Below are 12,385 nucleotides of genomic sequence, written 5' to 3'. Positions count from 1 at the left end.
TTCGAAAGCAATACAAAATAACAATACGAGTACTTTATATATATATAAATATATACAACTTAAAATTGGCTAACTTAACGGGCTACGGCAGCTGAATTTGACACCTTTTCCAACTTTTCGAAGTGTTTACGGGCGTTCCTAATGTTGATCAACATAACCTCGGAGGGGATTTGAGGATCCGACATGCAAACCATTACATAAGTATTGCTGGTGAATATATCGATGTAAGAAGCGAATTGGGAATTTTTTACTTCCATACTATGAAACTGGGCGGCCAGTTTGGAGCAAGATAACTTGAATTGCTTAATTATATTTGAAACTTTTTCAAACCTGTGAACATCTCTGTGTTCTTTTCTTTGACAATGGGATATGACTAGAAATGTGGCCCTCTCAAACAGAAGTACTTCGTCGGCATCCACAATATTAGCAAATTGCTGTAAACTGTTTTCCAGCTCCTTGACATTGGGTATGAGGGTGTAAACTATACTAGACCAGGCCCTGTAAAGTGTTTCGTCCCAAATTGATGTTCTGAAACACGTGCATTCCAGAGGTTTAGACAGGCGTTTAAGGTCGGCCTCTCTCTCTTTGAATATGATGTCCCGTTGATCCTCGGCAACCAAATCCATTTTATGAATTAAGCAAAAAATTTTAGCCTCCCTAGAATTGTGTATTATTGCTTCCAGGCAGGATTGATAATAGTGCATGTCTTTTTCAAGCTCGCTACTTTCTACATCAAAGACGTAAATTAACACTTCGACGTTCCTAAATATGTTGTCTCGCTGAGACGCGAAATAGTTTTCCATGAACGCTTCTTGGCCTCCACAGTCCCACAGGTTTAGCACCAAATTCCCTAGAAATCGGACGTGCGAGTGCTCGACGTCGACTGCAAAGGAAATTATTACGTCAGCGGTTACGTCTTGAGCGCCGTATAGGCATATAGCTCTTTACTTGTCGCTCCTAAGCGTCTGGTGTCTCTGGCTATGTAATTTGCGAATATTATAGACCTCATACTAGTCTTCCCCGAACCGCTTTTTCCCATTAGCAGCACCTAAAAGTGAGATAACGGAATTGGGAGTACTTACTCCTTTTGTTTGTTACCTTTTTCTTCATTTTCCTATTTTGAAAATTATTAAATTTCTCACTTTCCAAACAACCACTATTCTTCTCATCAAATTTTTACTGCACCTGGTAATACTATGTAAGTAACGCTCGCCCATTGGCGACTCCCGCTCGCACTGCATCCGGATTTTAAATTATTTAATCACTTTGGCCCGGTCCCTCTGGTGTTATAGCCGGAAAAGGCATTGTAGAAGTCTAATGTTGAGGTTGGGATACAATTCAATTTTTTTCGAGTTGAAACGCAATGTCTGTGTGGAAAAAGGCGGCAAAAGCGCACCAGAAAACCCATAGGGAACGCCATCAACCCGAGGAACGCCAACACTTGGGGCTGCTCGAGAAAAAGAAAGATTATCAAAGACGCGCCAAGGACTACAATGAAAAGAAGGCCACCCTACGGTTGCTGCGGAAGCGCGCTCTGAATAAAAACCCAGACGAATTTTACCACCACATGATAAATTCGAAGGTGGAGAATGGGGTCCATTTTGATAGAGTCACTGAACCGGAAGACACACCAGACCAGATTGATTTGATGCGGACACAAGATTTAAAGTATGTCACAACAAAACGAACACAGGAGCAGAAAAAGATCGAGAAATTACAGGCGCAGTTGCACCTTACAAGTGTGAATCATAAATTCAAAAACAAACATATTTATTTTGGTAAAAGGGGGGACAAGGCGAAATCGGAACAAGCAGCATTAGATATTTTAGCTATCACGGAACTGCCCGACATTGATATAGAGGATTTGCAGGTACCACACGACCCTTTAGTTTCAGCCGCAGGTTAATTGTATTTTCTTTAGAAATCGGCCCGTTCTCGAGAAGCTCTCTACAGGGAACTGGAGAAAAGGATCAATAGGGAAAAGGAACTAGCTATAGTGCAGAGGAAGCTGGAGTTGGCGAAAGCTGTTGATGGCAAAAAGACCACATTGCCACCCAAGAAGCTGAAAAATGGGACCAAGGATAGCGCTCCCGTGTACCTATGGAAATATGAACGTAAAAAGTGAATTAAAAACTTTTTCTATTATTAGCATAGTTTATTGATGGTAGTTACTTGATGTGGTGGTCTAAGATCGGATTATCGGCATAGACGTCACAATTCAGCCGTTTACCAATTACATTATTGATTTCTGTGGGGTCCACTCCTTTTGGTGTGCAAACCTTGACTGTGACATCTTCCGTGGCAATCTCGTGACCCGCTTTTAAGGTCTGCGCGAACACGAGGCTTTTGCCAAGTTTTTTATAAGTTGGTTGTTCGCAATAAAGCCTCTTTTTAACCGGCTCGCCCATAGCCAGTTCCAAAGCCCTAATGTCGTCGACCAGAGATTTAAATTCGCGCGGACTCAGAGAACATTTGTGGTCGGTCCCCTTCCACGACTTATCTAACGTTATGTGACGTTCAACAATCTAAAAATTATCGCTATGCAATAGCGCGCAAACTCGTTGCTACATAACCTAACTTTTGCGCCCATCGCTGCAGCAGCTAATGTCATTTTGGTGCCGAGCTCGTGACCGGAATACCCGACTACAACGTCGGGGAACTCCCGTTTATAGAGATTGATTACTTCGAGGTTAAGCTGGTGCAGCGGAGCTGGGTAAGACGATACACAGTGCAGCAGAGCAAACTTTTTGTGATGTTTCGAAACCAACTTGTAGATCGACTTTACCGTCCCGAAATCCTGCATGCCTTGACGTCGCGACGAGCATAGCAATTTTTTACACAAACGCATCATAATCTGTCATAAGTTTCTGTATTATCAGCTTAGACCAGGCCTCTAAATCTCTAGTATGGATCAACCATATAGCTACTAGATATCTAGAGGCCTGAGGAAAGGTCCATTCAACATGCGCATGCGCGACATTTGAAATCTCGTTTTTAACCATTAATTCAACAACCAAAATGGCCGCAGAAATATGATCAATAAGTTCGAACGCGGTGTTTTTGCAGCAATATTTTTTCAAAACATGACTAGATCCCATTTAGTTTATGAAATGTATAAACATGCCTAGAACATCATTTCCATCTCTACGAAAAAGGCAGTTTTAGAAGCAAGAAACTATATCAAAGAAGCCTCCATACTCTTTAATAAATCACTATTCAGAACTGCAGGTAGGAATGTTAATTTTCAATATTTTGTCAAGTCAGCCAGTATCAAAATTCGCAAATTATACTTGTTTATTTTTGACGCCACTTTTAAGTCAGTGGTTTTAAGGTAAAAGCAAAATGAACTCTAAAAATTACGAAATTCCAATTGCGCTTCGAAAAATCAAGGCAGATTTCTGGAAAGAGGAAAAATCCCTTAGTGATACTGGTAATAGCAATGCAACAAGTGCGGTAAACGGCATTTGACTAACGAGTTTATTTGATACGAGCGGAGCGAGTGTTTAATAAACGAGTGACTTCAAAAGTTTACCGAACGTGTTGCACACTACATTCACTGACATGACCGTTAAAATTGACAAACGTCAAAATTCAAAGCATGGGAAATATCTCCCAATCCGGTGCGGTAAAATCCCAGAAATGTCCGAAGTGGCTCAGATCCATGGGAAACGAAACTGACGTGGTAAAGTGACGCTACCCGCACGCTGGCATTTTACAGACTGGATTAGAAAAAATAATTAAAAAATCACATTCAACTGTACAGCATGTAATAAATCAATATTAATCCACCTGATCTTATAAAATGCGGCTACGCTCTGGTCGTCCCAGGAAGTTAACTGCATGAAAAGAATCTTCTGTTGTGAAACAAATTAGAATTAATTCTAAAACAAGCGCTCCAAAACTTGCAGAGGAAATCAGGAAAGAGTTCTCAAACTTTTGCAATTTTCCCGAGAACATATTAACAAAATCAGGGAGTCTTGGAAAAACGTTATCTTTAGCCGTGAAACAAAAATTAATCTTTGCTGGTCAGGATAAAGTTTGGAGGAAAAAATACAGTTCTGAAAATCGAAAATGTATATCCAAAGGTGAAGCAGGTGGAGGTAATGTTTTATTGTGGGAGTGCATGTCAGCTAATGGGACAGGCAATTTAGCTGGACCAACATGGCTATTTGAACATCCAAAGTGTTGCAAAACTTAACCTTGAGGGGTGTTATTTATTCCAACAGGATAACGATCCTAAACACACTGCTACGCTTGTACGTCACTGGATGGTCCATAATGTTCGCCAACAACTTCATACACCACCACAATCTCCAGATGTTAACCCCATAGTGCGAAGAATTAAAGCGATGAGTGAAAAAACACGAAGTTACGAATAAAGAAGACCTCAAAAATAGGATAAGCGTTGCCAATTTTCAAGTTGATTTATTTTAATAAAAACGCATTATAATTTTCTAAAATCCGGACATTATCGGCTTCGCCGGGCCAAGTTGTTGCTGTTAATTTAAAACAAAATGAAATGGGTTTATATGGGTATATTTTCTGCTTTCAATATTTCGCAAATGTGGCAATCTAATAGAATCTTAGAGAATGATGTCTATTTTTCATTTAAAACTGTCTCTTCCCAAGAATCGCAAACCTAATAGGATTGCCCAATCCCATAAGACATACGTTCGCCAAAATTATCGGTCGCACCTGGTCGCTTGTGACGTAAGCGAAGTCCTCTAACGGTTTTTGTGTATTCTGTCAATGCATTCGAAGGAGTATTACACAATAATATAGGTAAAGGTAAGAAATACAATTCTTTCACCTTTTTCTGTGGGATAAGTTACATCAAAAAATAGTTAGGTATGCCTGGAACGAGATGTGCCATATATGGGTGCAATAACAACTATTTTAATGAAAAAGCAAGTTCTCGAATATGTAGTTTACATCGCTTTCCCAAAGGGGAAGATCTAGTATCCCGAACTATTCGGAACGAGTGATAGTTCGATGTCTTGTCTTGAGGAACACATTAAATTCATCACAAAATTTAAATTTTAGGTTTACCTTTAAAAAAAGGTTCTAAAAAAACTGCTGTTCCCACCCTATTATTATTTAACCAGAAGCCACCAACAGTATCAGGATTATCTAGATCAAAAAGACTTCATTCCAAAAATGTCAAAAAAGAAGCTCAGCAGGTATTGTCTGAGCTTTTAGTGACAACATCGAATGCCACAAGTGAAATTCTAGAGAAAAATCGATCTCCAGAACTCATCTCCGAACCCCAAATAATAAATTATAAAGGTAAGTATGATACCCGCAGAAAAAAAATTAGAAAGTATGGTAAAATTGTAAAATAAAGATTTAAGTATAGTAGTAATATGTATTTTTTATAATTATGTAGATACGAGGGTATATATAAATACATATTATTATATACCTACCACCTATAATTAGTTGTTATGTATGCCTAACATATTTTTTGTTTTTTAATATGTTCTTTAATATATTCAAAAATAGGGATTTCCAGTTTATAAGTATTTGTTGATTTTTGTATATTTAAAATGGTAGAATGCCGTAAAACACAAAGTTTTACAAGTAAATCGTTTTGTTCCCTAGTTTTATGTATTTATGTGTAACAATATTTAATTAATATATGTATTTCAAGATAATACATATATGCCAAACTTGATTGCAATAATATTATTTTTACCCTACCTGAGACCCTACCCTACCCTACTTCCCAATAATTATTAAGCAAGTACTAAAATGATTTAATGTTGACATTAAATGAAAATAACGAGTGATTATCCTTAGCTACTCAAAATACTCAAAGTCCATCAAAACTCGGGTCAGTTTCAGATTATTTCGCATTGCACTTGCGGACAGATTTGGCGGATTAGGCAATCCTAATAGGTTTACGATTCTTGGCCGCTTCCATACTTATTGCCGATCTGTCAGTAGCCACGTTGAATTTTGAACGTCGCAAGGTCATTGTTTAAAAACGATTCACACGTTGAATATAGTCAAAACCTAACCGCAAATTATGACGTCATACTAAAGACACGTATTGCTTTTCATTACCTGTTGATATGACCAACGGCAGTTCTGTTCGGGCCGCTTTCTCAAGCAAAACGAAATTGTTCGCGTCGCCCGACCCGATTTTGATAAACGGCACGGAAATGCCGACGAGAAAATCTAACGACGCGCAATCCATAGGCGTCGCGGCGAACATAACCCCCACCTCTTGGCAGTACCGTTGCAGTTCTCGAAATTCGTCATCGGAAAACTCGAGGTGCGCCTTGTGGTCGCCGTACGTCGCCCCCCACGAGTTGGGAGATACGTACGGCGCCTCCAGCACCGATCTAGTGAACTTTTCCGCGATGCACGTCTTCTGGAACTTTGCGCAATCGGCGCCGCATTCCTAAGCACAGATAGCTGGTCATAAACTATGACGTCACTGGCGACCCCGGACTTTAACCCTTTGCACTCGTATATGTCCTTTCGCGAGTACACTGTAATCGGACTATTATTTTATCTACCTATCTGTCTACTCGGATTTTTTATTGCTTTTTTTTTAATGAAAAAAAAAGCTTTATAAAAACTATGGGATCTTTTTTTAAATATTTTATTATTATTAGAACATTACGTTAGAACATAACGCACCGTCTTTTTTCTTTGCATCATTGTGGACTAAAATATGTAATTTACCATTTAGCCGCTCTTCTGGACCGCATTTTGGACCCCTGCCGAAAGTTTTTTGTCATTCCGTCAACCAATTCCCGAACAAACTTTGGTTTTTAGTTTTTTTAATCCGATGTCAAGCTTCCTTAGTCCGGCAAAATTCGTATCGCCCATTTCATAGCCTTGTTAGGATTGTAAGTTAAAAAACTAATTTTACCCTTAAATCCCACAACAGATTTGTCTACCGACATCTCAGTTGATGGAACATAATGTGCTTTGAATTGCTTGTCCAAAATAATCTAAAAAATCGTTCTCCTCTAAATATGCTACTAAAAACAGGTATTTTGGCGTTAGAACGTTGCGACTCTTGGAAATTAGATAAGATTATCCTACTTATATTTAGGATAACGCCAATAAATGCGGTCAACTCGTCTATCTACCCACGTTTTGACAACCTCTTCTATAGCGTAGTTATTTGTTTGTTCCACTATTTTTATTATTAGCTCATCAGTAAAAAAGAGCTTGAAAAAATTTGTGGGTTTTGTACAAGTATCAGGAATATGTGGTCCTACCTTTTGATCCCCAGAAGGAAATAAAATCCAGTCTGGTACCTGATCGTAGCATGTGACGTCCTGCCATGGTTCTGTCTTTTTGTAACTATAATATCACTACCACTACTAGAGGCACTAATATAAAATTCATCGTCACTACTTTACAATTCATTTTCAATTTCATCTTGTAAAAACTTCTTGAGCATTTGAAATATTTTTTTTTTTCGAAATATACACCGAACTTTACCCAATCGTGTTAGTTATAAAACTGAGTAATATTCAAAATGCAAAAATGGTGCACATGTGAACGGAAGTGGTTGAAATTTCATCAAAATCATCATCATCATCAAAATATGTACAAAATAAATATCATGCTATCTTATGTCCTCAACGAAGGTTGAAGAAAGCAATTTAGAAGGCCGGTCAACCTGCTGTAATGATAAGTCATGGTGCGCCGCCCATACCGCGACATACGAGTGCAAAGGGTTAAATTAATTTTATTTACCATGGCTACGTCGATGAGTTTCTTCGCGTTACCGATATCTCCCTGATGATTTTGGCCGATTTCTGCCACTACGAATGTGCGTTTGCCTTTTTTGATGGCGTCCAAGAATTCCATGTTCGCCGTTCACTGACACCGCAGATGATAAAACGGAACCGTTTAACGCCGGATACGAATTAATTTCGTCGGACCGCATTCGATCAATTTATTTTTATGGAAGAGCAGCGTCGCGCGGTTAAAAATTCTTGTCGGGTGAAACAATGAAAAATAATACGAAAAAAGAAAAAATCACATCGTTTTTAAGTTCTGCACGACGCACACGGCGTAGAGGAGCTTATCCTGCAGCCTGCTCCAGACCACGTCGTGGCAGCTCTGCAGATGGGTGAGGAAACTCCTCAACTCTTCTTTCTCGGCAATCAAAGTCCCGTGCGACTTCAGGAATGTCCCCAGATACGCTTCAGCCAGCTCAAAGTCCTTGTTCGATTTGAGCATGTGTTCGATGATCCGCATAAACTGCAGCATGATTTCAACAGAGCCACCGCCCTCCGGTGCCAACGATTTGATCTCGAAATCTACGGTGGACGGCCCGAACTCCTTGAGCAAGGACAGGGGTCGCGTGAAGTCATTCGTCTTCCGCGACTGATCGAGCATTTTGCCGAATTCGGTGTAATTCGTCAAGTCTGAGGGCGTCAACAGTTTGCTCCGCCCCTCCTCGGGCGGTAACGCCTGTTTTAGGTCAAACTGAAAGTCGTTCAAGGTCGGCACGGTGGGCAGGAAGAAGGGCGCCGCCTTCGGCGTTTTCGGAGCTGTTTTCGGTTTGTTGCGCTGCTTGATGACGTCGACTTGGAGCAGGTTCTGCCACCTAGAGGTCGGCAAGCCGGACAATGTCACCAAATCCCTGCTGATCTGTTCCGGCGACAAGAATTCTGGCTCGTCAGCCGCTTCTTGCTTCTCTTCCGGCACAAATTCTTGATATACCTAAAGGAATAGAATGGGTGTGGCGCCATACCAACTGAATGCAAAAATGCCCACCTCTGGCAACTGGACGAGAGGAGGTTCCTCGGCCGGCTCCAAGCCTCTGAGCGTTATCTTCTGGTAAAGGGTTCTGTTGGTCCACAGGAATATTCCCAAATTATCAACGTGGGCGGTCGCCAAAGCTTCTCCGGTCGGAGACAGGTCGAGTGAGATGCAAGGCGAGTCGGTAGAGTACTGATCGACGAGCTGACCGGACGGGATGTCCCACGTCCGTATACTGCAGTCCATCGATGCGGTGACTGAATAATTTATTTATTTATCAACGGGCCAACCGCCCAATATAAAATAAGATTCACATAAACAAAATAGTAAAAAAACAAAATAAATAAAACTGAATAAATAGATAGATATATAAAGAATTTGAGTGCAGTAGATTATAGATATAAAGAGTTGTAAGTTGAAGAGAGATTTCCAATTCCAAGTAATCAATGTCCTCAAGTCCTTGGTGCTCCTTAAATGCTATATACCGCGGGAACCTATGCTGCACTCTTTCTATGACCTGTATGTGGACGATATACGAAAGTGACCACACACAGGAACAATAATCCAAATGTGGACGCACGTGGGAGCAGTACAGTAATCTGAGACACGGAATACTCTGGAAGTCTATAGTACAACGCTTAATAATGCCCAAAATCTGAAGTGATTTAGACACAATAGATGAAAGATGGTGTGAGTAGTAATTAGTATTGACTAACACTCCAAGATCCCTTATTATGGAGGCCTGCAATAACTGTGACACTTTTACGTTATACATATACTGTATGGGGAGTTTTATACAGTCATCAGAATTAGCAAATAGCAGGAAAAATGCATGATGAACACATGAGGCAACATCATTCACATAGACATTGAAAAGTAGGGGTCCCAGGTGGCGGAACACCAGAAGGCACTTTTAGTAAGGTACGATGTTAACCAAGTTTTTCCTGGATTCCAATGTTTTGCAATATTTTGATTAAGATTTGAGGATTTGCTCTATCAAATGTGAGACCCTTCTTCCAATGATTCCAGCAAAGAATCTGTGAATGTAAGTATGTTTAGCTCAGTGCAGCGATGGGGAGAAATTCAAATTGTTGGTCGATAAAACAACCTTCCAGGCCAGTAGATAAATAGTAGCAGGTTAAACTTTCGAACACTTGCCAGTTATCGCTGGATTTTAGGATAGGGGTAATGAAGCTGAAAAGTTACCGTTTTTAAAGAATGGCTAAAGATAATATATAGTGGTTTAGAAAGTATGAAGCTGCAATGCTTAATAAGACATGATGGGATGGCATTAGCACCGGATCCTTTGTTTTTATCTAGAGTCGTAGTTTCTCGTAAATAGATAAAATCGAAATGCTCAAGTGTGAGAGGCTCCAAAGACACAGTCCCCGTCCCTATACATGTTCGAAAAATAGTCTGCAAATAATTGATTTAAGCTTCCGTCATTAATACTAACCTAACCAGCGTGAATCGGGGCTGAAAGTGGCGTCCGTTAGGGCGGAAAAGTGGCCGACGAACCTCCTCACCACCCGCCTAGTGTCCGTGTCCACCAAAGAGACGGTGAAATCTTCCAAAGCCACGGCCAGTAACGAGCCCTCCCGGTGCGACCTTATGAATTTTATTGGTTCCTCGGTATTTAACGCGGTCAGGTGGTCGGAGCCTAAAAAAAAAACGACGCATTCTAATGTGGCCGCCGCGGAATGAACTCACGCGAGAGCTAACCTTTGCTTTTAAATTTCCAAAATTTGACCAGCCCCTCGCCTCCGCCTGTTACTACAATTTTATTTAGGGCGTCGGTCGCTAGGCCTCTTACCGCACCACCGTGCGCTTTTGGGGTCCCGTAACTATCCCTCCAAATACCTGATTGCATATTAAACCTTTAAACGCTATTAGCTATTGTAAACTGTACAATTTTTCCTTCGTAACTTACCGGTCCGCGTGCCCCGTACTATACCCGACAACTACGAAATTTCCGCAATGACTTAAACACAAGCAAGTGGCGACCACTTCTATGTTGCCTTTTAATATTTTCTTCTGGAAACGCTCGGGAACCAGTTTCAATTGCCCCATTTTTTTCTTGTCATAGGACCAACTTGTAACGACCCTAATACCCAAATGTATAGCCGCTATATTGTCCCATTCCTTCTCGCGCGTGGTTTCCGATGTGAACTGCACTATCGGCGGCATTTTTAACGGGTCTTCGACCCCACGGCCCCTTTTCTTGCTAACTTTCCTGTTGTAGGACGCCTTGCCCAGACTCTTGTTGAACTGTTCCGTCTGCGTGTTGAATATTCTTAAAGTAGAATCTGCGGCCGCGCTTAAGATGTTATGTCCGTTTGCCCCGTGAAACCTTATGTAAGAAGGTGAAGCGGCATGCCCTTCCCTTAGCCGCAATAACCTGGCGCCCCCGTCGGGCATATCAAATATCCACAACTTCAAAGCGTTGTCAGGGGATGATGTTAAAATTAAAGGTTCATCAGGTAGGCAGATCATGCCTGTGACGGGTCCATCATGAGCATGGAGTAACTGACTGCTCACCCTTCTCTCCTCCAGGTTCCAGAAGACTATATGGCCTGAGGTACTACCTGTTGCCATAATGGGATGGCCATCCAACCGGAAGGATATGCTCGTCACCAGCCCCCAATCCTGAGTGAACTCCATTATGGTCTCATCAAATTTGAGGTTATGAATAACGATCTTGCCGTCAACGAATCCTATTCCGACAACATCCAAAGCGGGAGCCTGCTCAACACAACTTATGCCCGTATCCCACTGTTTAAAGCAGTAGACCATTTTCGCTTTGTTGATATTCCACAACTGCATTTGGCCTTTGTCGCTCGCAAACAATATCTTATTTATATAAGTGCTGGGATGCATCAAGGCCGTTATGTGAAACTTATTTTTATCGAATGTAAGCTCCAGATAAACGCTCTCATTCTTTATATCCCAGATTTTTACTCTACCGTGATCGTCCACGGATATCAAGTGGGGGCCGAAGGGTAACATCAAATGCACCCGTCCGTGGTGGCCACGGTAAACGTGCTTTAATTCAGTGCCTCTTCGCCAGGCGTAGATCACATTTTCGCAAGCGGTATACACGTGATAAGCGTCCGTGCAGACGCAAGTAATATCACTCGGATGAAGTCCGCCGACGCTCAATAAACCGAAGTGCGAAATTCCGTAAGTGTGAAAAGATTTGCCCACGCACGTTACTATAAGGTGCTCCTTGCGGCTTTTTATGTACCTGATCCGTAACGGAATGTGGTTACTTACGTAACCCAGACTGCGGCACGGTAGGAATATCTTGCTCCCATCCGACATGATTCTAAATTGTTTTAATTAATGTTCGGAATCGCTACATTGGAACAGTTTCAAAACACGCGCTTTAGTTAAGGTTAGGTCGTCAAAGATCAGAAATTGGTAAGTAAATTATCGAACTGTCAACAATTTTTTTTTTACAAACATACGACTAATTAAAAGTAAAACGGTTCTTTAATTCGATTCGGTGCAGTCACTGTGTAAATTAAGTTGCCTACCCTTCGACTTTTAAAAATTGTGAGGTGCTAATTAAAGAATGGCTACGCCACATTAAATCCTGAACTTAAATGGGCAAAACCGCTTTCGGCCAAAGTGGTAATAATTTGGTTAA

At 41.0% G+C, this 12,385-nt stretch overlaps 4 protein-coding genes across 4 annotated transcripts; 1 reads left to right on the top strand and 3 right to left on the bottom strand.

The window, feature by feature from the left end:
* Positions 1 to 18: 18 nt before the first annotated feature.
* Positions 19 to 1,230, bottom strand: LOC132701740 (ras-related GTP-binding protein A). Its single transcript, XM_060669893.1, has 3 exons — positions 1,099 to 1,230; positions 949 to 1,048; positions 19 to 883 (listed from the first exon to the last, which is right to left on the bottom strand). The coding sequence occupies exons 1-3, from the start codon at positions 1,108 to 1,110 to the stop codon at positions 75 to 77; spliced, it is 921 nt and encodes a 306-aa protein (XP_060525876.1). The 5' UTR covers positions 1,111 to 1,230; the 3' UTR covers positions 19 to 74.
* Positions 1,231 to 1,363: 133 nt separating this feature from the next.
* On the top strand, positions 1,364 to 2,125 carry LOC132701741 (probable U3 small nucleolar RNA-associated protein 11). Its single transcript, XM_060669894.1, has 2 exons — positions 1,364 to 1,870; positions 1,922 to 2,125. Exons 1-2 carry the CDS (start codon positions 1,364 to 1,366, stop codon positions 2,123 to 2,125), a joined length of 711 nt encoding a protein of 236 aa, XP_060525877.1.
* A 43-nt stretch (positions 2,126 to 2,168) lies between these two features.
* LOC132701739 (sialic acid synthase) lies at positions 2,169 to 7,837 on the bottom strand. The gene is made up of 4 exons (XM_060669892.1): positions 7,723 to 7,837; positions 6,067 to 6,406; positions 2,579 to 2,805; positions 2,169 to 2,525 (listed from the first exon to the last, which is right to left on the bottom strand). Exons 1-4 carry the CDS (start codon positions 7,834 to 7,836, stop codon positions 2,169 to 2,171), a joined length of 1,038 nt encoding a protein of 345 aa, XP_060525875.1. The 5' UTR covers position 7,837.
* A 159-nt stretch (positions 7,838 to 7,996) lies between these two features.
* On the bottom strand, positions 7,997 to 12,139 carry LOC132701736 (WD repeat-containing protein 36). The gene is made up of 5 exons (XM_060669890.1): positions 10,667 to 12,139; positions 10,459 to 10,613; positions 10,193 to 10,396; positions 8,752 to 8,993; positions 7,997 to 8,697 (listed from the first exon to the last, which is right to left on the bottom strand). Exons 1-5 carry the CDS (start codon positions 12,055 to 12,057, stop codon positions 8,008 to 8,010), a joined length of 2,682 nt encoding a protein of 893 aa, XP_060525873.1. The 5' UTR covers positions 12,058 to 12,139; the 3' UTR covers positions 7,997 to 8,007.
* Positions 12,140 to 12,385: the final 246 nt, after the last annotated feature.

This window comes from Cylas formicarius, unplaced genomic scaffold (assembly GCF_029955315.1).
Source record: "Cylas formicarius isolate icCylForm1 unplaced genomic scaffold, icCylForm1.1 PGA_scaffold_5__7_contigs__length_24384050, whole genome shotgun sequence".
Classification (NCBI taxonomy): domain Eukaryota; kingdom Metazoa; phylum Arthropoda; class Insecta; order Coleoptera; family Brentidae; genus Cylas; species Cylas formicarius.
Note: the sequence above shows the minus strand (reverse complement) of the source record. Positions and strands in the feature narration are given on the sequence as shown.

Coding starts and splice junctions, on each gene's coding strand:
- LOC132701739 (XM_060669892.1), bottom strand. CDS start 7,836: ATGGAATTCTTGGACGCCATCAAAAAAGGCAAACGCACATTCGTAGTG. Junction 6,407..7,722: donor AACTCATCGACGTAGCCATG/GTAAATAAAATT, acceptor ATCTGTGCTTAG/GAATGCGGCGCCGATTGCGC. Junction 2,806..6,066: donor GCCGTTGGTCATATCAACAG/GTAATGAAAAGC, acceptor CGCGACGTCAAG/GCATGCAGGATTTCGGGACG.
- LOC132701740 (XM_060669893.1), bottom strand. Junction 884..948: donor CAGACGCTTAGGAGCGACAA/GTAAAGAGCTAT, acceptor TTTCCTTTGCAG/TCGACGTCGAGCACTCGCAC.
- LOC132701736 (XM_060669890.1), bottom strand. CDS start 12,057: ATGTCGGATGGGAGCAAGATATTCCTACCGTGCCGCAGTCTGGGTTAC. Junction 8,994..10,192: donor CCCCGATTCACGCTGGTTAG/GTTAGTATTAAT, acceptor TAAATTATTCAG/TCACCGCATCGATGGACTGC. Junction 8,698..8,751: donor CTCTCGTCCAGTTGCCAGAG/GTGGGCATTTTT, acceptor CTATTCCTTTAG/GTATATCAAGAATTTGTGCC.
- LOC132701741 (XM_060669894.1), top strand. CDS start 1,364: ATGTCTGTGTGGAAAAAGGCGGCAAAAGCGCACCAGAAAACCCATAGG. Junction 1,871..1,921: donor TTGATATAGAGGATTTGCAG/GTACCACACGAC, acceptor TATTTTCTTTAG/AAATCGGCCCGTTCTCGAGA.